The following is a 21,613-nucleotide window of genomic DNA, read 5'->3' as shown; positions in this document are numbered from 1 at the left end:
TCCTCTCACAGGGAGGCTTCTTGTCGGCCTGGAGACCAGCCGCTTATCTACCTCTTCTGTGAGATGAAGAGGTGAGGCTGCCGGCATTATAATGCTTACCAGTGGTAAATGTGTCAAGCCCTCACCAACTGCAAGGCCGCAAACCTAATTCCTAAAGGTAGCATGGTACTGGTGACTGAGGGGAGTACTAAGATATAGCACCTTGGTAAAGCCCACCCTGGTCAGGTCCTTCTTGAAGGAGTGACTTCACCTTCCTGAAGAGTTGGCCTTGGATGTGTTGAAGTGGCCCAGCTCCAATAATACATCTCACAGAGGTCCTGCTCATTTATGGGAAGGACAATCAGGTCATAATAGGAACTCAGGGATGATAGGAAGTGTGAGAAGGGGTGCAGAAGCCTGTGTTTTCTGTAAGCCCCCATGCCCTCTTCATGAGAGGGAGAACAGTCCCAGAACATGGATAGCTCCCAAGAATGTCCTTTCTGGACAACTGCAGCTCTGGGTCTAGTCTGCCATCCAAATCCAACCTGGACCCAAGTACTTGTGCAGTAGCCATAGTAGAGTAGCTGGAGGCAAAAAGAGGGAGTGTTCAGTGTGTCAGGATGGGGCTGGGGAGATGGCTCAGGAGAATAAGCGCTTGCCTGGCCAGTGCAAGGGTCTGAGTTCAATCACCGGTTCCGTCAAAACAGAAAAAAGGATCAGTGTGCCAGGATGCCTGGGGCTGCCATCTTGGGGGTGGAGGACTCTGAGGCAAACAACTGTGCTCGAGCCCTGCCTTGGTGGATGTCCCCACACATGGAGGGCCCAATCTGTGGGGCAGGTTTTACCACCCTCATCTTGATACCACCAAGCCCACCTATCTTTCTAGGCCACCAATTTGACCCATCCCCTACCACTGCTCACATTCCTGCCTTGGACCATTATACAGAATAAAGTCCTAGCTTCCTGGCAGAACTACAACTTTCCCTGTTACCAACTTCTCCAGCTTCATCTCCTACCCCTCCTCTGTCTACATCCTGCTTCTAGCCGCATTCCACCTCTAGGCCTTTGCGTATGCTGTAACCACCTCCCCCTTCCTCTCTGCCTAACAGAATCAGACTCAGGTCCAGCAGCAACATCCTCGCTTCTTGACCTTCTAGTACACCGTTCCCTCCTCCTCTGTAGCTGCTATCCACATTCGCTGTCAGTGGACTGTGGAATGTGCCTCTCTGCCAAGCCGGCCCCACAACCAAGGCATAGAGCTGATGAGGTTCCTGCCCTTGGCAAGTTCCTGGTCTGGTGGAGGGGCAGACACTGCAGATAGATGGTGACAGCACAGGAGGGAAGGGATGAACTTGGCATAGCCTTCCATGTTTTGCTGGCTGTTCTGTGACCACTGACTTTGGGATGTCAGTGGTCACAAAAACAGGGACTAGATCTGATGACCCAGGCCTAATTAGCACCCAGCCAAGAGAAGGTACCTGGAAAAAAATATGGGGAAGTGTTGTGTACTATAGGTTCACAATGGATAATTTTGCATACTTCTCTAAGGGATAGAGGTTTGGATCACCCTTTTGAGATTTCCCATTAACTCTTTAGGTATGGGCCATCTTTTCCCATCCACCAAGACTGAACCAAAAGCACTAAGATTACAAGAACACTCTAGGATAAGATCTTCCTTAGCAGGCTGGGAATATAGCTCAGCAGTACCAGTGCCTGCCTAATGAGTGCAAGGTCCTGAGTTTGATTCCTGGTACCCCCCCCCACCAAAAAAAAAATCCTCCTTAGCACAAGATCATCTCCACCCTCTTGAGTCATCACAAACTATCTCTGGCCTTCTAAGTCTTCCACTAATTCCTCCTATCATTGCATGCACTGCATAAACAGTGGCTGGCCTGGAGTATCTTCATCAGCATTGACCTTCCAGCCCCCAGTCACATATGAATAAATTTTTTTTTGTATGAATAAATGTGTCTCTGTTTCTTTTTTTTTTTTAATTTTATTTATTTATTTGTGTGTGTGTGTGTGTGTGTGTGTGTGTGTGTGTGTGTGTGTCCAGCTCAGCCCACCAGGGGGCGGGGCTGGCTGGCATGTGGTGCTGGGGGGATTGAACCGTGGTCCCTGTGTTCTGCTAAGCTTGTTCTAAATAGGTGCTTTAGACCACTGAGCCATCTCACCAGCCCCTCTGTTTCTTATTTCATCTTTTTCACCACACCCTTCATACTGGCAGGTGGGGATCTTGGCCTGGGTCCAATACTGAAGCAGATGAATTTGGGATCTGAATGTTTCAAGTGGGCCTGTTTACCTGAAGTCTTGACATTTACTAAGATAATGCTATCTTGTTTTTTTATCACACCGTGGTAACATCCTTTACATGTTATGATTTCACCAGATCCTCAAATCCTCAAGTGAAATCTGAAAACTAGGAACTGTCACCTTTATTTCATGTTGCAGAACCAGAAGCCTAAACAGGACAGGGACAGTGACCTGTCCGAGGGCACTTGGCAAGTCCGTGGTAGAGAAGGGGCCAGAACCCAAACTTCCTGCTTTCCAGCTGACGCTTGGCCCCTCAGAGCACACCAGAAGTGAGTGGGTGGGCCTTGAGTTCCAGCCCAGGGAGAGCCTTCCATTGGAGACCCTTCAAGAGCAGGCACAAGTCACACAGTGACCTGGGATCTTGCTGCAGGCAGGGGTCCTGGCTCTAAGAGCACCCTCTTGGAAAAAAGGATACAAGTATACACTGGTACCTTCAGCATCCACCCGGCTGTACTCTTCTTTGCCTGGAACTATACCACACTCACTTGCAACTCCCAGACTTTGCACATGCCAATCCGTGTGTCCCCTTGTGATGTGGCATCCCACCAGCCTTCCCTTTGTTTCCTATAGGCACCAAACTCTTTCCAGCCCCAGGTTCTCACCATATGCTGGTCCCTCTGGCTAATATGCTTTTTCTCTACTCTTGACTAACTCAGTCCTCAGGATTCAGTGACTTTTGTTTAGTGAGATCTACTCTTGTGTCTTCCAGGCAGTTGAACAAATGGAAGTGTTCCTTGGTAGGTTTCAGTCATGGTATCAGTCACATGCCTCCCTGTGACTGCGATTTCTGTCACTCTCCCCTCCCCATGTAAGAGGTGGTAAACTCCTCAAAGCAGAGACAGGCTCTCCTCTCCAGCTTGCCAGCTTGCTCAATCTATGCCCATGATATCTATATTTTCATTGTTGTGCTTGGTGTCCTCCACATCTATTAAGACACTCCACTAGTTCTCACCCCTTGTACTCTTTTTCTTTCTTTCTTTCTTTCTTTCTTTCTTTCTTTCTTTTTTTTTTTTTTTTTTTTTGTGGCTCTGGTGATCACAACAGGGCCCTAGCATGTTAAGCCAGCACTTCACACTGGGCTACCCTCTGGTCGCCTTTTCTCTAGACCAGTCCTCCATTCCCTCCACAGCCCCAGGGCTCAGATTCACCCTCTGGGCTGCGCTTCCCCCCACAGCCTTCCCACTGCCACCCTATCCCTGTCCACTGCCCACATTATGGCTCCAGAATTGTTACACCTCAACTCGTTTCCTACAGCTCCTCCCAGAAGCCAAATGTCTCAAGGATGGCATTTGAGGGCCTCTGTCTCCAGTCACTCCAGGTCTCCTACCTTGCCCTAAAAGTGATGACTTTGCTAAGCTTTCATGCTGGCCTTTCGGTCTCGCCCTCACCTTCTCCATCTGTAATACTTCCCTGCAAGAGCCACTCATGGGCAACGAATGCGATTTGGGGACACCTTCTATGTGCCACCCACCTTTCATAATTTATCCTTTAGTTCTCAAAACACGTTAAAAATGATAATTATCATTTTCCTATTTTACAGACATGAAAACTGAGGTTCCAGAAAGGGAGGTTCCGAACAGGACTCCAGGTCTGATCCCAGAACTGCTGTGCACCGTTCTCTCTGGGAGTTGCGCCCAGCCCTTCGGTCTGAGGAAAAGCGCGTTCTCCTAGGTGGCTGCCCAGCTCGTCGTTGGCGTCTCTCTGGTCCCGGTGCTGCACCCGGTCTCCGTGCACTGCCGTCTGTGCGGCCTCCCAACCACACCAACGCGAGCCCCCCAGGGCAGCCTGAGCGGACCAGCTGGGTCCTGAGCTGAACATCCGGTAGTGTACAGCTGCTCTGTGATATTCCCAATAAAGGGAAGGCAGAGGTATTTCGGGTAGTTTAGAAGCCCATCTCTAAGCTAACTAATCCCCATGCAGTGACCGGAGACAGGATCTTTGCAAATGGAGACTTCTGGCAAGCCGCCAACAGAACACGGGGCCCCACGCCCCCGCCGGCCAGCACGTGCTCGGTTCCCCTGCCCGCAGCCGGCTGTCGGGCTGCACCAACCTCCGCAGGGGGGTTCTACGGGCGAACCGAGGCAGCCGCCAGAGTGACTAGGCGAGCTCCTGGGAACCAGGACCCCAGAGCCTCTGCCTCCCGCACCCCGCCACGCCCACGCAACGCAGCCCCCGCGCGCTCTCGCGCCGCCCGGAGCTGAGCAGCGAGTGCTGCCCTGCCTTCCCCGCGCCGGGACGTGGTGCGGGCCGCGGGCTGGAACGGCCCGCCCCCCAGGCACGTCGGGCCCGCCCCCTTGTGAGGTTATAAAGTGCGCGCTCCCTGCGGCGAGTGTAGCGGCCGTCTCCGGGCTCGTTGGTCTTGGCTCTTCGTGCCGCGCGGGCCCCGGCTCCCGGGGCCTCAGCCGCTCCGCTTGGGTGCCATCTGCGGGCTCCTTGCTCTGCTTGAAGCCCTGGCCCCGGCGGCCAGGGCATGGACCAGGGGCGTGGTGCGAGGCGGCTTCTCGTGTGGCCCTGACCTGCACCGACTTCAGCATGAAGACGCTCATAGCAGCTTATTCTGGGGTCCTGCGAGGTGAGCGTCGGGCCAAGGCTGCCCGAAGTGAGAGCTCCAGTGGAAGATCTGTGTTGACCCGTGAAGGGTCTGGGAGATGGGGTGAGTGTCTGTCGCACCTGGAGACTTTGATCTTGGTAGTGTGCCGCTGCAAGGTTTCCAGGAAAGGGTTCTGAGGCAGGCTGACTGGTTAGTGCTGGAGGACTGGCCACAGCAGGATGAGTTCCCAGCTCCTACCTTTTCCCTTGGAGAAACTCACAGCCTGCTCCAGTTATCTGGGTCCATGATGAAAGAAGAATCGTCATTATCTAGCCTGGTTATCCAGTCTGAACCAGGCAGTTTGGCAACCTAGTCAAGTCCGGGTTCATTCTCCATTCTCGTACGTACTCATCACTTTTTTCGACATCTGTTACATCATCTCCTGTCCCCCCCCCCCACGATGAGAATGAAACCATCCACCCTTCCCGGTTATTAGGAGCTTTGGAGAACACCTCTCCAGTTTCCAGTACTGTTTTCTGACCCCTGGTGGTTTTCTCCCCATCCCCTCACCAGGCTGAGCGAGCTTTGAAAGCAAGAGACAGGATGGGGTAGGGTGGCAAGGGTTTTGCAATCCCCTAAAGCAACCGCTGGATGGGGACCATGTCTGGCTGGGACAGGTGTACTCTCACTGTCCTCTGGCTTGCATCCATCTGCCAGTCCAGACCAAGGAACTTAGAAGGCAGGGTGGGTTGGGTAGGTGCTGGTTGTCTTCCAGGGTGGAACTCAGGGCCTCAAGGAATCAAGGGTGCAATAGAAATCAAGTGCCACAAATTTCCCTATGCAAGGAAAAGCACTCCTTCCACTGTCATGCTTGGCTGTAGTTGGAGAAACTGAGCCAGAAGGAAACGTTCTGACCAGTTTCCTTAGCAGATGCCTTGAGTGGGGGATTAAATACAAATCCAGGAGGCTCTGGGAGTCATCCCAGCTATCCTGATCTGCAAGTCTGTCGTGTATGAGGCCTTTCTCTGTCCTAAGCCTTTTTTCTGCTTGCTAAACCACAGCTACTTGGGATTTTTCTTTCGTAACAAATAATTCCCTGCTCTTTCAACTTTATGTTATATATCTATATGTATATGCATATATATGCATATGCATATGTATATATATGTATATGCTAGTTATGGAAACCTTGGGACAGACAAGAAGAAAATAAAAATTGCTGGTAAGTCACCTATCCAAAGATAGCTTCCTATTAGTATTTTAGAATATTTATTTATAATTTTCCTTATACATATATTATAATGTTGGGGATACACTGTAGATAAAGTTCTGAATCCTGTTTCTTTTTCTTGGTGTTACATCATGAGTATTTCCTATTATTAATCAAAATCGTTTTTAATATATTGACGGCTACAAGGTAACCTATGCTGCGGCTGTATCCAAGTTCTGCTGTCCTGGGCATTGACATTTTTCCTCGATGATTGCTCTGGTTATCTGCCCTCTTGGTCTGGGTGCTGCTTGTTCCCTTGAGGAGGGACAGAGCTGCTGTTGCCATCCTTGAGTGACCAGCCTGAGCTGTCTCATGCACCAGCTCAGCAACCTTTGGTAGCCTCTTCTGTCACTTAGAGTGCTTTTCTGGTCACTGTGCCCTTTGATGCCCTTAGCAAGGAAGGAAGGGAAATGTCTGTGTTTTAAAAATGTTTCGGTCTCCAGATATTAGGGTAGGGGTGCTCGCTTCTGTGCTCCTTGCTGGAGAACCCCTTCCTGGGTTCTGCTCTCCACCAGCTGTGAGCTGTGTCCTCCAGGAAACAAGGGACCCTAGCTCTATATCTGGCCTAGAGTTTGTAACTCAGGAGAATTTGTACTCAAGCCGGTGGTTTTGATCAAGTCACATAATAGCATATCAGGATCATTTCCCCATATTATTATCAGATCTTGAAAATATAATATTTAAAAACTAGGTGTGAGAAGTTATAGCATGGAATGTAGCAAGAGCTAATACGCAAACCAGTCAGTTTAGCTCTTCAGAGTCTACTTGGTGAAAGACTGGGTGGGGTATGGGAGGTGCTAAAGCAGATTTTATATTATCTTGGTATCTCCACTAGTCCTGCTTTCTACATCTTCAGCCCTGGAAGACACTTCCCAATGGCCTAGCTTGCCTCTGCAGTTAAGTTCCCAGTGTTATGAAGTAGTGAGCACGCTGTCACTGGCAGTATTCAAGGAGAGACCATGGATTCTATGAAGGAAAGTACTGTGATGGGTGAGAGATTGCAACAGATACCTTGGTGCCTGGTTTCTTTGTAGCAGTGTGGGTAGAGGAATGGGAGGATATGGGGGGGGGCAGGTGTTGGTGTCTTCTAATCTCTGAAGGAAGTCTTGGTCCAGGCATGCAGACTGCTGAATAGCTGCATCGACAGCTCTGCTTCTGCCCCTGCATGGGGGCTCTTCAGGGCAGAGCCCTTGAGTGCTGAGTGCCTGCTTACCTGCATCCTCAGGGCTCAGCACAGGACTGAGCGTGAGGTGGTGACAGTAAGATTCTGAGCTGATGTATTCTGTGGGGCTTCAAAGAGCAGGAACTGGGGTGGGATTATGGAGGGAGTAGGTTGTCATGTAGTACAAGAACCCCTTAACAGCTGTTGATGACTGCGCAGGTTCGGGTGGTGTGGGTGGTGTTCTCCATTTGTGGGGCATGCACATAGGGGTAAAACAAAGTACCCAGGTTGTTAGGGATAACTTGGAACCGAGGAACTCAATCAGAGAAGAGAGCATCACTTTCATGTTCCCCCTCCCTCAATTTTGTGTGGCATTTCTCCTCCTTTCCATCACTTCCCCAGCTTCACAGAGATGACTTTGGGGTTACCTGTGTTACCAAGGGCTCACCTGGGCTGGGAAAGGAGAGCCAAGAGTAAGATTTTATTAGCAGGCTGAATGACTCAGCTGCCAGTGTAGAAATCCAGCCACACCTCTGTCCTCCTGCCACCAAATTCAGTGCAAGAATTGAGTCACCACAACATAGCTATCTATTAATGCTGGACCTGGTTCAACTCCTGGTACAGATGGGAGCCCAGAGGTCCCCTGAGAAGAAGCGACTCTCCCAGGAGTATAGTACCAGGCTCAAGCCCAAGCCATCACACAGTCTGCGGCTCAGACGAGAGGAGTGTGTTGAGGCCTGGAAGGCTGAACACTACACAGCATGCGTGCTTAGTTTGCTGAATTGCTGTACAGTGAAGGTTGCCCCAGGTCCCCTTGCTGGGGCTCCAGGCTTTGTGAAGAAGCTCTCCGCACTGCCCAGCTTGCAAGACCAGCAGCCCGCAGAGCTTCTTTTCCCAGGGGAACTGCTTGTCACTGTCACCCCCATACTTGATACCTTCTAGACTCCTCCCTGGGGCCTGTGGGGCCACATGCATGCCCCCCCACCTCACAGCCTTCTGTCCTCCATGCCACCCACCTCCAGACACACCAGGGGACATTTTGATCCGCTAGCACTGCCCCAATACAGCCCTATGTCAGGGCCTTTGTGTGTGCTGTCTTCCTGCCACATCTTGGCATGGCTGGCTTCTGAACACCTGGTCTCCTCTCTGAGGCCATCCCTGGCCACCTGCGTGGAGAGCCAGCCTAGCTACCACATAGTTTTCTTTCATGGCTCTTAGCATTATCTAAATTATCATGTGTGTTTATCTGTTCAGATAATTGTCTCCTCCATAAGAATCTCAGCCCTTGGGAACAGGAACCTTGTCTGCTTTAGTGGGTGTCTTGTGCCTAGTGCACTTGTGTCCCTACTACCTACCTCAGTCTGTGGCAGATAGCAGGTACTCAGTAAATATTAGTTGACTGAATGAATCATTAATGGGACTTCCCTGTTCCTCTTGGCATGAAGCCCTTTTAGCTTCCGTGTGCTTCCTCGAATCTTCTTCGGGCCTCTTTCCTACCTGTTCTGGGTGCTGGGGCTACAGCTATTCCTTGCCCTGGAGACATGTGATCTAGCCACAAGCTGGCCCCTGGGGCTGGGTGTTGAGTGCGTAGAGCCGGACTTGAAACAGTTCCCCTTATGGCTTCCAGAGTGTAGATGGCAGAGAGCTAGGATTCTAGCCCTGCCTTTTCTCTGGGACATGGCTGAATATCTCACTTCCTCTCTGAAGGTCTCACTCCCCCTTGCCTCTGATATAAAATTGGAAATCTCAGACATTCGCCATGAGGGTTTAGATTAAGGTGAGCATAAAGTGCTATGTAAGCTGACTTCGTGACACTCATGTGAGTGAGTCCTTGTCATTTGTTGTGTACAACCCACAGCAATCCCCATGTTGATGTGGAGAATAACATACTATTCTCTGGGGCATCCATTAAAGCTGCACCAAAGTGGGGAGGTCAGGTGTGGGCCCGTCAGCATAGTGACTGGACACCTTCTGCATGTCCACCAAGATCCAAGCCTTCCAGGAAACAAGACCAGGGTGCACAAGATGGTGGTAGAGAGCGATCTGAGCCGTAATAGGGAGCAAAAGGCAACTGTGACGCCTACAGGGGAGGAGAAGGGACTGGGGTTAGAGAGGTCTTCCTGGAAGAGGTGCAGTCTGGATCTTGATAGATGTTAGCAAGGAAGCAAGAACATTCAGGTATAAGGAATAGCATAAACAAAGGCATGTGAGTTGGGTAGAGCGGGCGGTCTGACTGCAGACCGACTTGGGCAGCAGTCCTGCTTCTATGCCGAAAAGCAGAGATGAAAGAGACAGCACATGTTGTCCAGGCCTGTGGAGGTCATCTGGGGAAGAAATGAGAGCCCTTCTGAACGGAGCTGGGAGTGGTCAGAGTTTCGTGGTCTCTTCCATCCTGGAGACTCCTGCTGTAGACCTGCAGTTGGCCAACGGGATCTTGTCTCGGCGTCAGGTGCAGGGTCTGTGCAGCTGCCACTCTGCCACTGCCCCACTGTGCAGCCTCGGCCAGCCACTGCCCCCTCCCGACTCTCAGTCTTCTGTATGCAACGGACAGAAGGTGATAAGTGGTGCCGAACTTGGACCCTTTGGGCCTATCCCAAATAGCGAGAAACCTAGACTCCTTTCCTTATAAGAGCAGGTAGCAGTTCTTTGCCAAGGCCGGGAGCCTGACTCTGCATCCGCTTCCTGTGTACCGTGGGCAAGACCCTGTCCTTCCGGGGCCCAGCTTCTTCCAGTGTCCTGTGAGGAGTCCTGGGTGAGAGGAGCCCAGAGGTTCCTTGTATCTCTCCTAGAGAAACATGATGTCAATTCTGCCTCAAACTTCTCTGTGTCAACCTTTTCCTCATTCTTATCCTTAGCTTCTCCTTGCGAAAATGGGACTGTGTCCTGCTTGGGGCACAGGTAGGTGCCCTAGAAGAACCTCTCTACCCACATGTGCCATATGTTATCAAAGGGGACTATTTTGGGGCCTCATTGGTGACACGCATGCAAACTGGTAGTGTTGTCATGGTAACTACTCCTACTCCAGTATTTTTGAATGTGCTAGGTCAGGAAGTGGAAGTGGGGAAAGCAGGCCACCCAGGTCCTCAGCAGTCACTTAGGTGCTCAAGCTTGTGTTCCCTTTTCCTTCCAGCCCGTGGCAGATGCTGTGTGTCAGACTCTACTTCTTGGGTCAGCCTTGCATTTGCCTGAGCTGCTAGCTCCCCCTGGAAGGCAGCCCTAAGAATACCCACCCACGCTTGGTTGGGGGCCTGCCCTGGTTCACATTCCTGGCCTTCTGTTGTCAGACCTACTCCCCAGCTCTGGGTCTGAGAGGCAGAGGAGAGGCAGGTTCTGGAAGGCCTCCTTCTAGTGCATGGATCTTAGGAGGCGCATGCTGCAGAGACATGAGCTTCAGATGCCAACTTCTTTCTCTCCCCAGGGCCAGGGAGATGGCTCAGTGGCATAAGTGCCTGCCTGGCAAATGTAAGGTTCTGAGTTCATTACCTGGTACTGAAAAAAAAAAAGCTGTGAGTTTAGTCAGGCTCAGGTTGCTGTGGTTCATCCCCACAGCTCAAGCCAGCCAAAGCTGCCCTGAAGGCATTCGGAGAAAAAAAAAATCCTTCTGCCTTGGGGGCCTGCCCCTTAGCTCAGCTCTTTAAATGCCTGCTTCAACCAGCAGTCAGGCTCAGATTGCTGTGGTTTGATCCCCACAACTGGAGCCAGCCAAACCTGCCCTGAAGGCATTTGGAGGAAAAAAAAATCCTTCTCTCCCCCTGGAGCCTTCACCACTGGCCCTGCCTTTAACCCACCCTGTTTACCAGACCTTTTCTTCTTTATTCCTCAGGCATTCCTTTGTTGATCTGACATGGTGCAGATCAGTGGGCTGTGAAGTGGGTGTATCTCTGTTCTTGTCCAGGCCTTTTTTATTCATTATAGTCCTTAGGGGCATTCACTCACTCAGCAAACACTGCTGAAACACCTGCTCTGTGTCTGATCCCATGTTAGGCACAGGGACCCTGGAGAAAGAGACATGATTCCTACAGACAAACCTACATCTCTCCCCTAGTATAGGAGCAAGGTGGGACTCACGAGTTGTAGACAGTGCACCCTGGGTGGGGGAAAGGGGGAGTTCCAGAGGGAGAGTCACTGGGTGTCAGTGTGAGTGCCTGGCAAGGGCCCAGTGTGTGCTGAACAGAGTCAGGTAATAGGAGTACAGGCACAGCTGAGTGTGGGGCGTTGAATGGGGCTGGCTTGGCTCGGTGTGCAAGGCTAATGGGAGCCCAGCTCTGCACTGGGACTCCGAAGCCACAGGCGTGACCCTCCAGGTATGGTAACTCTGTCCTGTGTAGCCCTCTTGTCACATCTGTGGACTTTCTCTGAAATGTCCTGCCCTGAAGCAGCCTAGAATCAAGTCATCTCTGACCTTTAAGAAATGGTGTCTCTGGCACTGGGCTTTGCTTTCTGAACCTTTCTGGCACTTGGCTTTACTTCCTGGGTCTGCCTGGGGCCAGGAGGATGTGCCAGAGGCCAGTGAGTAGTCCACCCTTTTCCCCCAGGCTACTTGTACCAGTCCTTGGTAGTGGCTTTGCAGTGACTTCCTCACTCACCTAAGCCAAAGATAGAACTTGGATCCAGATGGGCTCAGTTGTGGCGTCCTCAGGCCTAGGAATGTCAGCAGGAGCTGCCCGCAAAGCTGTTCATACTCTGCTACCTCCCTAGCTCTTTCTGGCTCTACTAGACAGTGATTATTTAGATTCCTTTCAAGGATCCTGGATCATAACTTAGGGGGACGCCGAGTCTTCTGGGGGGAAGGGAGTGGTGTTCAGGGACCCACAATAGGAAGCATTAGCGCCAGGGTTTCAGTCCTGTCTGTCACCCACATTGTTGTACTCATTAAACAGGGGCCGGCAGCAAGGCTCACTTGATAATTAACTGGCATCCACGCAGATCTTTACTTTTTATGGGACACTTGCCTATACATTATCTAAGTGGATTCACCCAACCTGACGAGGTAGGTATTAGCCCCATTTTACAGATTAGGAAACAGGCTGACACAAGAAGTGGTTTATCCAGGCCACATTTCACACACAGGGACTAGGTGTTCTTGACTGTCATTCTCTGTACCTTCTCCAGCCTGGTGGGTTCCTGCTCCGGCGGCCGGCAGTAGGGCTGGCAGTAGGACCTGTCCAGAGGTCTGACCTGCCCACCTGCTCGGTGCCACAGGCCTTTCCCATGTGTGCTCAGCACCTCCTGCCCAGCGCCAGGGATCCTCCACCCCAGTGCTCTCTCACTGCCCAGACTCCTCTGCTGCAGAGCTCTCGTCTCCCAGGGCCACCACTGTATATTACATTTCACACGTGCGCCTTCTCCCTGCCGTAGCGCACTTAGGCTTCCTGACAGGTGGTGCGTCCTCTGCTGTGCCCTCTGCAGCGGCCCCAGTGGCTCAGAACTCCTGGCACCTTCCAGGTGCTCCCTGGTGTGAGTCTTCCACCCATCCCGACTCACCTCTCCCAGGAAGCTGCTGCTGTTGTTGTTTGCTCATTCCTACTTCACTGTTCTCTCTAACTAACCACTTAGGGCTGTTGAGCATCTGTTGTTGTGCCTGTCTCGTTACAATCTCCTTTAAGTCTTTGTTCCAGGGGTTCCCCCCAACCATGGTGCCCCTCTTCTCTTTGCTTTCTAGACCTTATCTTCAGGCCCTGAAGATGCCCGGGGTCTCACTGGAGCTCTCTCTGCCTTTCTGCTACCTTTTCACTTGGTGCACAGCCTCATCCCCTTATCTTGAAAAACAGTGCCCCTTGTGCTCCCCATTTATCCTTTCTGCACTCTGGCAGGTGGTAGAAGCAGTGTCAGTGTCATCTAACAAAGGCCAACCCTATCTTACACATTGTTTTCATTTCATCTCTAAATCCTTATGGGGAGATTGTTAGCCTCACGTGGGGTCAGTGACACATGTGTAGATTAGAAAACTGAATGGGCCTGATGTGTGCTGAACAGATTTGGTTCAGACTTGAGAGAGGTGAGGTGACAGCCAGGCATGACAGACAGAAGGGGCAGACTCTTATCATGCTCAAGCAAGTGTAAGAAGCAGCCTGAGAAACTGGTTTTATCAGCCCTGGGGTGCGGCCCCTCTGGTCACTCTAATATCAGATGTTGGGCAAGGAGTTTTCAACAGACCGGCCACCACTCCCAGCCTGGGCTGGGCCATGGGACTGAGGCTGCTTAGTGTCACAGCTGTGGAAGCACCTAGTGAGGGTTCATATTCCCTGTACCACAGGTCTACACAGGATTGTCCCTGTGAGACTTTGGTCGTCATGTGGAGCAGAGCAAACAGCCCTCCTAAGCCAGACTGTCTCTTCCTAAAGTATGGGAGTGGCCTGGCTTGTTTAGTGGGGACAAATCCTCAGTGACATGGCATCATAGGACTGACGAGGGATTTGGGGCCCACATACTTGCCTTAGGACTTGGTTCCTATACTCCAACCAGAGGCAAGTGGCTCGAGCCCCTGTGGCTTTTCCTCTCCTGGGTTCTGGGTCTGTGAAGTGAGGCTCCAGCCCCCGCCTCGCCAGTGCTCTAGGACAGCAGCGCTCCATACTGACTTGGGGGAGGGATTGCTTTCTGAGTGGCAAGGAGGCTGTGGAGGGCCTTCCTGGTGTCTCTCCTCCTGCTGCCTTCCCCAGGAGGGCAGATGAGCTGTATGGAGCCCAGCAACAGCTGTCTGAATTGGCTGTTGGGAATCTCTTCTTTAGAGCACCGCTCACCTTGTTCCAGGACCTGTCTTGTCTATGAAGAAAAGACATTTGTAGGTGTGTGTGTGTAGGGGCTCTGTTTCTTCACAGGCAGGACAACTTGTGTTTATGGGAGGCAAGAGAATACCATGGCAAGGCTGGCAGGGCTTGTATGGCTTCATCTTCTTGAGGGTAGCCCATTCTAACTTGGGCATTGAGGTCTTTGCTGCCTCTGGGCTTATGGACTTGTTCAGCCATGGAGGAAGCCAGGCTTTGCTGAGCTGTGGGCACCCAAATGAGTTAGGTACCAGCTCTGGCACCCAGGAATCCCTGGCAGAGGGGAGGTGGTTGAATAAATAGACATGGGCTGTTAAATGGGCCTGGTACTATGAGAGAGTGCACAGAGATGGTGGGTGTGCCCAGGGAGGCCAGGGTGGAAAAGGGCCAGGTTGGAATGGGGACTTGGCTGGTGCTGAGGCTCCTGCCACCCCACCCAGAAGTAGGCTGGGTGTGAAGGCGGCAGCATCAGATTGCAGCATTGGCATTCCACCAGCTTCTCCTGGACCCCTCCTAGCCACAGACAGGGGACCAGAAATGCTGACAGCTGGCTGACAAGGGCTGGCAGTGGCCTGGGGGTGCCCAACCAAACTCTCACTTGCTGGCTGCTCAGAGACTGGCCCAGAATGGCTATAGAACCCTGAGAAGTAGGTCTCAAATGCAATACTTAGTAAGGAGTGTTTGGGAGGGCAGGCCCCAGAGATCATAACGTGTATCCTCCTTGTCCCAGTTTTAGATGGGACAGTCCAGGGAGGTGCAGTGACTTAGTCAGGTTGACACAAGGGTCATTGGCAGTGCTGGGACCAGAGCCCTAAGGCGCTGCTTCGCTTTATCGTGCCCAGGATGCCTGCTCATGGCCCTCTCTTCTAAATGAAAATAGGGCATTCGTTTCCCGTCTCTCCCAGGATCCCCCAGCTTCACTGTGGAGAAGAGAGGAAGAGTACGGGACCAACAGCAGGAGCAGGCGCAGGTCTGAAAGCTGGGCCTGAATTGAGTCTGCCTCTGCCTCTCCTTGGCTGCGAGGCTTGCCCGTGTGTCACCTTAAATGGGGCTGTGATGCCAAACTCAGGCCTTCCAGCGCCTGTGCACCTGCTGTGGGCCCCTTGAAGCTTTCTGGTCCTCTTGGGCACGGACCTTCTATTCCTCTCACCCAGAAAATCCCTCTCAGCGCCTACTCCAGCCTTGGCCCTGGCAGCGCACTGGCCACCTGGATGCAGACTGGACCCGAGTCTGGACCTCAGGCAGCGTAGAGTCTGATGTGAGAATCCACTTATGATGGGCAGTTAGTTCTTCCCTTTGCCGGTCTCTCCTGACCGTCTTGAGGCAGAGAAGTCTCCCTGGGTAGCAAGACAGCACCTGACTGATCTAGGCTTTGGAATAAGTGCTTGCCTGGCAAGCGCAAGGTCCTGAGTTTGATCCCTGGTACCACCACCAAAAAAAAAAAAAAGCTGGAGAGATAGCTCAGTGGAGTAAGTGCTTGCCTGAGCTAGGCTTGCATGGTCCTTCGAGCTCCAAAGGCCTCCTGGAGGATGTGATGCCCTCTTCAGGGTTTGAAGGATGTGCTGCTTTATCTCATGGTCAGGGGATCATCCAGTGGACAGAGCAGGGAGAGGCCTTCTAAGTAGGAGAGCAGCTCCTCAGTGTCTCTGAGGCCCACTGTGGCCGCCATTGGAATCTGAGGGTCAGCACTCCTGAACAGGCTGGCTCCTGGGCTGGCCTGTGGCCAGCCAGGTGGGGATTGGGGGAGTGGACCTGGCAGAGCCCCCAACCCTTATGTCCATCCAAGAGGTTTTCTCAGTTGTTTCAGTGGAGTTTGTCGCCAGTAAGGGATTTCTGTACTCCTGCCCCAGGCTGGAGTGCTGCCCCCAACTGTGGTCGGCTGTCTTCACAGTGGGGCTACATGCTCCATGACCTTGAATGAAGCCCTGCTCCAGCCCTTTGCCACAGGGGTCCTACCTGCCGCAGGAAGCCAGAGCCATGAGATGTCTGAGGCTCTGTTACCTTTACTTCTTGCCCTGGAGAAGGTAGAAGCCCCCACCTCTCTCCCTTATTCTAATCTTTCTGTACCTGAATCTTTGCACATTTAATCACCCAGAATCTCGTCAAAATACAGATTTGCCTCAGTGGATCTGGCTTTTTCTAACCAGCTCAAGGGTGACCAGATACCACAGTTGCCAGGCTGTGCTTTGGGTAGCAAAGTGCTAGAGTACCTTTCATCTGTTCTGCTCTGGATGCAGTGGGGATTCACCTTCCCATAACCCACTGCTGCAGCCCCGGGTCCTGCATCACTTCATCCTGCACAGCTCAGGAGGCAGAGCCTGCTGCTGACAGCTTGGAATTGGGGGTTCGGGCCCATGCTTGGACCTCGCTTCCTTCCCGCGTATATATCCAGGCCTCTCTTTACATGGAGGCCATGGCGAAAGGCCGTGAAAGACATCAGGCTATGTGTGACTAAGTCATTTGTCCAGGCCCCACTGCATCCTGCTGGACTTGCTGTGTCTCATGGGCTGAACCCTTTGCACACAGCAGCTGTGTGAGGGAGAGGGCTGATGCCCTGGGCTGGGGCAGGCAGGCATCCTGGGTCCATATTTTGCCATCAAGCTGGCTAACTTCAAGACAGTCAGTGCTCCTCTCTGGGCTTCAGTCTCTAAGAAGGTATCCTAATAACCTTATAGGGCCCTGCAGCCCCTGGAAATAGGTTCTTGGACAAATCTAGAGGTGGGCAGGGCCTGTGATGGTAGAATTTTTATAAAGGGGGAAAGGACCAGTGCTAAGCCAAATCTCTGGAATGGCTCTGAGGCCCAGCCTCTTTCCTGCTTTGGTGACTTACGTGCATATTGTCAGCTCTATCCCAGTTGTACCTGTGGAGTAGTAGATGCTACTGAGCATCTGGTAGGTGCCATGCACTAGCAGGGAGTCCTGTGTTCTTGCCTGGAGACACAAAATGAGGGGGAACCAAGGGTCTGACACTCTGTTGTACCAAGCCCCTCCTACTGGTCCATCAGAACTGGTAAAGGGGAGGACTGGTGTGTCCACTCTGAAACCTGGCATTTCCCCAGAGTCAAAGCATTTGTTAGCTTTCAGGTGAGAAAGGGTATCCCTTTCCAAACTCTCCTGTGAGCTTGTTGCTCAGTGGATTTTGATGGAAAGCAAAGCCTTGAGTATAAGCTTTTAGTTTTTTAAATGGTCATACTTTTATTTATGTATTCATTTATTTATTTGATACAGGGTCCTGCTATGCAGCTCACATTTGTAGTGATCCTCCTGTCTCAGCCTCCCCAGCCCTGGGATTACAAGCATGGGCCACCATGCCTGGTTTTGGTGGCCAGTTCTACGTGGGGTGGGCACAGCATGCAGTACCGGGGATTGAACCCAGGTCATTGCGCTTGCCAGGCAGGCGCTTAGACTGCCACGCTATCTCCCGGCCTGAGTATAAACTTCTAAAACCCTCTTTCCCCACCCCCAGCTTGCAGGCCAGGCCATGAGATGCAAGGACAAGATGACTGAGTCATCTGCGCTAGGCTTGTACAGTGGGTAGCAGGAAGGAATGTTTGGCGGTACACAATAGGCACCCAGTGAAGATGTGCTGAGCAAAGGCGATGTGGCTGGGCTCCCCGGGGGAGGGGTGGAGTGGCCCTGCTTTAGCAAGCACTGGACCCAGTGAGCATGGCTCGAGGGCTTCTCATGCTCGCCCCAGCACTGCCTTCCACAGGCACCAGGCTTCATGGCCACATTGCATATCAGCTGCTGGAGTCGAAGGCATTTCTGGGGGGCGGGGCCCAGCCATAGAGCCAATTCAGGGATACATTTTGTTCTCACTTCCAGGCTTGGCACTTGCTTGGCAGCAAACATAATTACAGCTTTCTATGTCCTCTAAAGTACCTGAAGATCTCTGGCCACTGGGTCCCTTAGGGAAGCATAGGCTCCTACCTTGCTCCTGTCTGGGTCCCAAGCTTTGGGCAGAGATGAGGTTGAACATGCATATTTTGCCTTGCATAGGCGGAGGATTGGGGGTCGGGGTTGGGGGGAGCAAGAGGCTCAGTTCCTTGGAAAAAGGTATCAGTCCTGGGTACAAAGGGGGCAGGGCAGGGACTGAAGATGCTCAAAGTACACTTGGAGGAAAAAACATTACACACGGGATGTTGAACCTTTGTCCTTGGCTTCACAGACACTGATAGCAGAAACTAAATATTTGTGCAAGCTCCCGACAGAGGTGGAGGATGGGCGTTTGGGGCAGAGGGAAGGGACAAGAACTGGCCCTTCTAGAAGACTCCTCAAGGCCCAGCTCCTGGACCAACCTCTTTAGATACTGCATTTGGTCTCCTGATGACCCAACAAGGGAGATGCCATTTCCATTGTAAATGTACAGAAACTGCCACACAGGAAGGCGTGTAAATGGCAGGGTAAGGATCTAAACTCAGATGTGTCTGATCCTGTGGCCCGTGCCTCACATCTAGGGAGACCCCATGGGAGTAGGGCTGGCTTTGCAGCCCCTGTGGCTGGGTAGAAGGGTAGCAGTAGCCTGACATCTCCCTGTGCTGCAGGTACTGGCTCCAGCATCCTCTCCGCCCTCCAGGATCTCTTCTCTGTCACCTGGCTGAATAGATCCAAGGTGGAAAAGCAGCTGCAGGTCATCTCAGTACTACAGTGGGTCCTGTCCTTCCTTGTGCTGGGTAAGTGGAGCTGCAGAGTGGGTGGAACGGGGGAGGCAAGCAGGGCCAGGACCTGCAGAGGTCAGAGCAGGAGTGTCCTCTGCACAGTTTCCTCTGATCCCCATCTTTTGGGTCCTTAGTCAAGAGTTCTGCTCCTTGGGATGCAGGAGGCCCAGTGAAGGAATCAGTGGGAAGTGGTAGTATGGTCCCATCTTACAGATGGGAAGCCCCAAATCTCAGAATGGTAGGTAACTTGTCCTAAATCACTGGAATCCAGGTCTGTGAGACTCCAGAGCCTGTGCCTTTCCCACAGTGCTACTCTGCCTACCAACGGACGTTTTCTAGCAAGTACGTTGCTTTATATTTCAGGGTTCTGTGGCCAAGTTTGTGACCAACCAAGCTCTGTGACCTTATACAGAGCTTATGCTTGAGCTCTATGAACACTAGCTTCCTCCTTCTGAATATGAGAGCACCCTGCCTGTTTCACATGGCTTTTGTGGAAACCATGAGAATTGAAATTAAAGAATGAGCACATGCGTAAGAGCCTGGGCCTCATGGGTCCCCATCACAGGGGGTCTGTTGTGAGGCTGTGTCACCCACCTGTCCTGAACACAGTGGCTCCTGTCAGCCTTTCCAAGTGGGCACATCAGCAGGAGGGTTGCTGCCTCTGCAGTCCAGCGAGGGATCCCCTGGCATCTTGGCCAGGGTCGGGACAGCATGGACTGTCTAAGAGGAGAGCAGACCCAGCTCTCCTAGAAGCCTCGCCTTCCTCCTCAGCATGTCAGCTTAGACAAACTTGCTGCAGGGCCTCAGCTGTGTCCCAGGGCCTGGCAACAAGGACATCTGGGTGACTTACTCTTCAGGGATGGCCAGGCTCGTGGATGATCAGGAGCTGCTGTGTCAGTGCCAAGCAACTGTTCTTGCAGGGTGCAGGGGTGCAGACAAGTCCTGCAGTGTGCCGGGTCCCTGATGTGCCAATTCTCAGATCTCAAATCCCTGCCTCAAAGGTGAAGAAATAGAAACTCAGGTTCTGTGACTATTTCCTGGGATTGTGATGCAGAGGTGGGGTTTGAGTGAAAGCCCAGTGCACTCTCTAAGGAGCCTACCCTACCGGAATTTAGGGGCCTGGCCTGAAATGGCCAGTCTTTACCTCTAGGTCCAAGTAAAAGTGGGCTCTGGGGAAGTCTTTGAACCCCTAAAATTAGCTATAAAGTTATATGCAAGTCTGTCCACATTTTTGTGGGGAAGGACGGCTATAGCAGTCCTTACATTCTTACAGGCACATACGGGTTCAGAAAAGATAATGGCAGCCGGGTGTGGTGACACACGCCTGTAATCCCAGAATTTAGGAAGTGGAGGCAGGAGGAGCACTATGAGTTTTAGGCCAGCCTGGGCTACATTGTGAGTTCAAGACCAGCTTGCATTATATAGTGAGACCCTGTCTCAAAAACTCAAAAAACAAACACAGAAAAGATACTGGTTTGAGAAATAGTAAATTAAACTAAAATTTAAAAAATAAATTAAACCCTGAGTTTGTATTTGACTACTTATTAGAATCCTAGAGTAGAAGCCTCATGTAACCTCTCCTCATTTAGACAGAAAACAGGGGCCTGGGGGGACAGAGCCTTTGCTTATGGTCCTATGAGAGGAAAGTAGAGAGACTGGGTCAGGAGCCTTGGGCTGAGGCCATATGGTGGATGTTAAAAACCCAGGTACTGGGGCTGGTGAGATGGCTCAGTGGTCTGAAGCACCTACTTAGAGCAAACAAGCTAAGCAAAGCACAGGGACCGCGGTTCAATCCTCCAGCACCACATGCCAGCCAGCCCCGCCCCCTGGTGGGCTGAGCTGGCCACACACACACACACACACATAAATAAATAAATAAATTTAAAAAAAAAATAAAAAAAAAAAAAACCCCAGGTACTCAGTACTGAAGGGGTAGGAGGATCACAACTTTGAGACTGGCCTGGGACAATGTAGCAAGACCTTGTCTCAAAATTAAAAAAGAGAAATGAAAGGGCTTGAACTGTAGCTCAGAGACCCAAGTTCTATCTCTAGCACTGAAAGGGAGAAAAGAAAAAAAGGATCCAGGAACCTCAGCCTCTGAGACCCCTGCCCCTGCTACACCAGCTCCTTTGTCCCTGCGTGCACACAGAACCTACCACTCTCCTGGCCTTAGTGGGGCAGGACTTGTGGAGTCCTAGCCCACGCAACATGCAATCCTAGCTCAGGCTGTAGGTTAACAATGCATCAGGCCAACCACAGCCCAGAAACCTGCCCAGCCTGTCTCAGCCCTAGGTGGGAGCGGGCAGGTCCGCTGAGCTGCTGCTAATTACTACCTTGAGCATCCCAGCCGGTCCCTCCCCTTGTATCCCACATCCGCTGTCAGAGGCTCACCAGGTGTTGCGAAGGCTGCGGCTCAACCACAGGTTTTAATCACTGAGTTTTACCATGTTCGTACCGGGCCTCTCCGGTACTCTGGTGAAAGCTACAGGCCTTCTGGGCTTTTACACATACAACACAAAGTATAGTGTGTTTCAAAGAAAACCGATGATGTTAGAAGATAAGCATATGCACCTTAGATAACCCAGTTAGATACAGAGTAAAACATGTATTTTTTTAAAAAAAATTAAAGAATACAAAATAGGTAATAGAAAAAGGCATTAGAAATGATACGAAATTCCACTAAACAAAGTAATAGGAATTCAACAATGGTTGCTGTGTTGCATGATGTTATCTTCAGATTAGTTGTTCAGGTTACCAGTTACAAATGTGCAAGATTGGTTTAAAGAAAAACAGAACCAAGAACAAAAAAGGCATAAGAAATGAAAGACAGTAAGAATAAAAAGAAAAAAATTAAAAAATAAAAATAAAAGCATCAACTGCTCCTTTCAAAAGATGAGCAGAAATTGGCAGTATAGTTATCCAAACTATTCTGTATAT

General features: G+C 51.5%; 1 protein-coding gene across 1 annotated transcript in view; it reads left to right on the top strand.

Annotated features, from left to right (window-relative positions):
* The first annotated feature begins 4,632 nt into the window (after positions 1-4,632).
* Dgat2 (diacylglycerol O-acyltransferase 2) overlaps positions 4,633-21,613 on the top strand; it is a 30,108-nt gene continuing 13,127 nt past the window's right edge. The window contains exons 1-2 of the mRNA XM_004632509.3: positions 4,633-4,945; positions 18,563-18,691. Of these exons, the coding sequence (XP_004632566.1) occupies positions 4,825-4,945; positions 18,563-18,691 (250 nt within the window). The 5' untranslated portion in view covers positions 4,633-4,824. The remainder of the gene's footprint in view (positions 4,946-18,562; positions 18,692-21,613) is intronic.

This window comes from Octodon degus, unplaced genomic scaffold, assembly GCF_000260255.1.
Source record: "Octodon degus isolate 3935 unplaced genomic scaffold, OctDeg1.0 scaffold00049, whole genome shotgun sequence".
In the NCBI taxonomy this organism is placed as follows: domain Eukaryota; kingdom Metazoa; phylum Chordata; class Mammalia; order Rodentia; family Octodontidae; genus Octodon; species Octodon degus.
The sequence above is the reverse complement of the archived record's forward strand: the minus strand, read 5'-3'. Positions and strand labels throughout refer to the sequence as shown.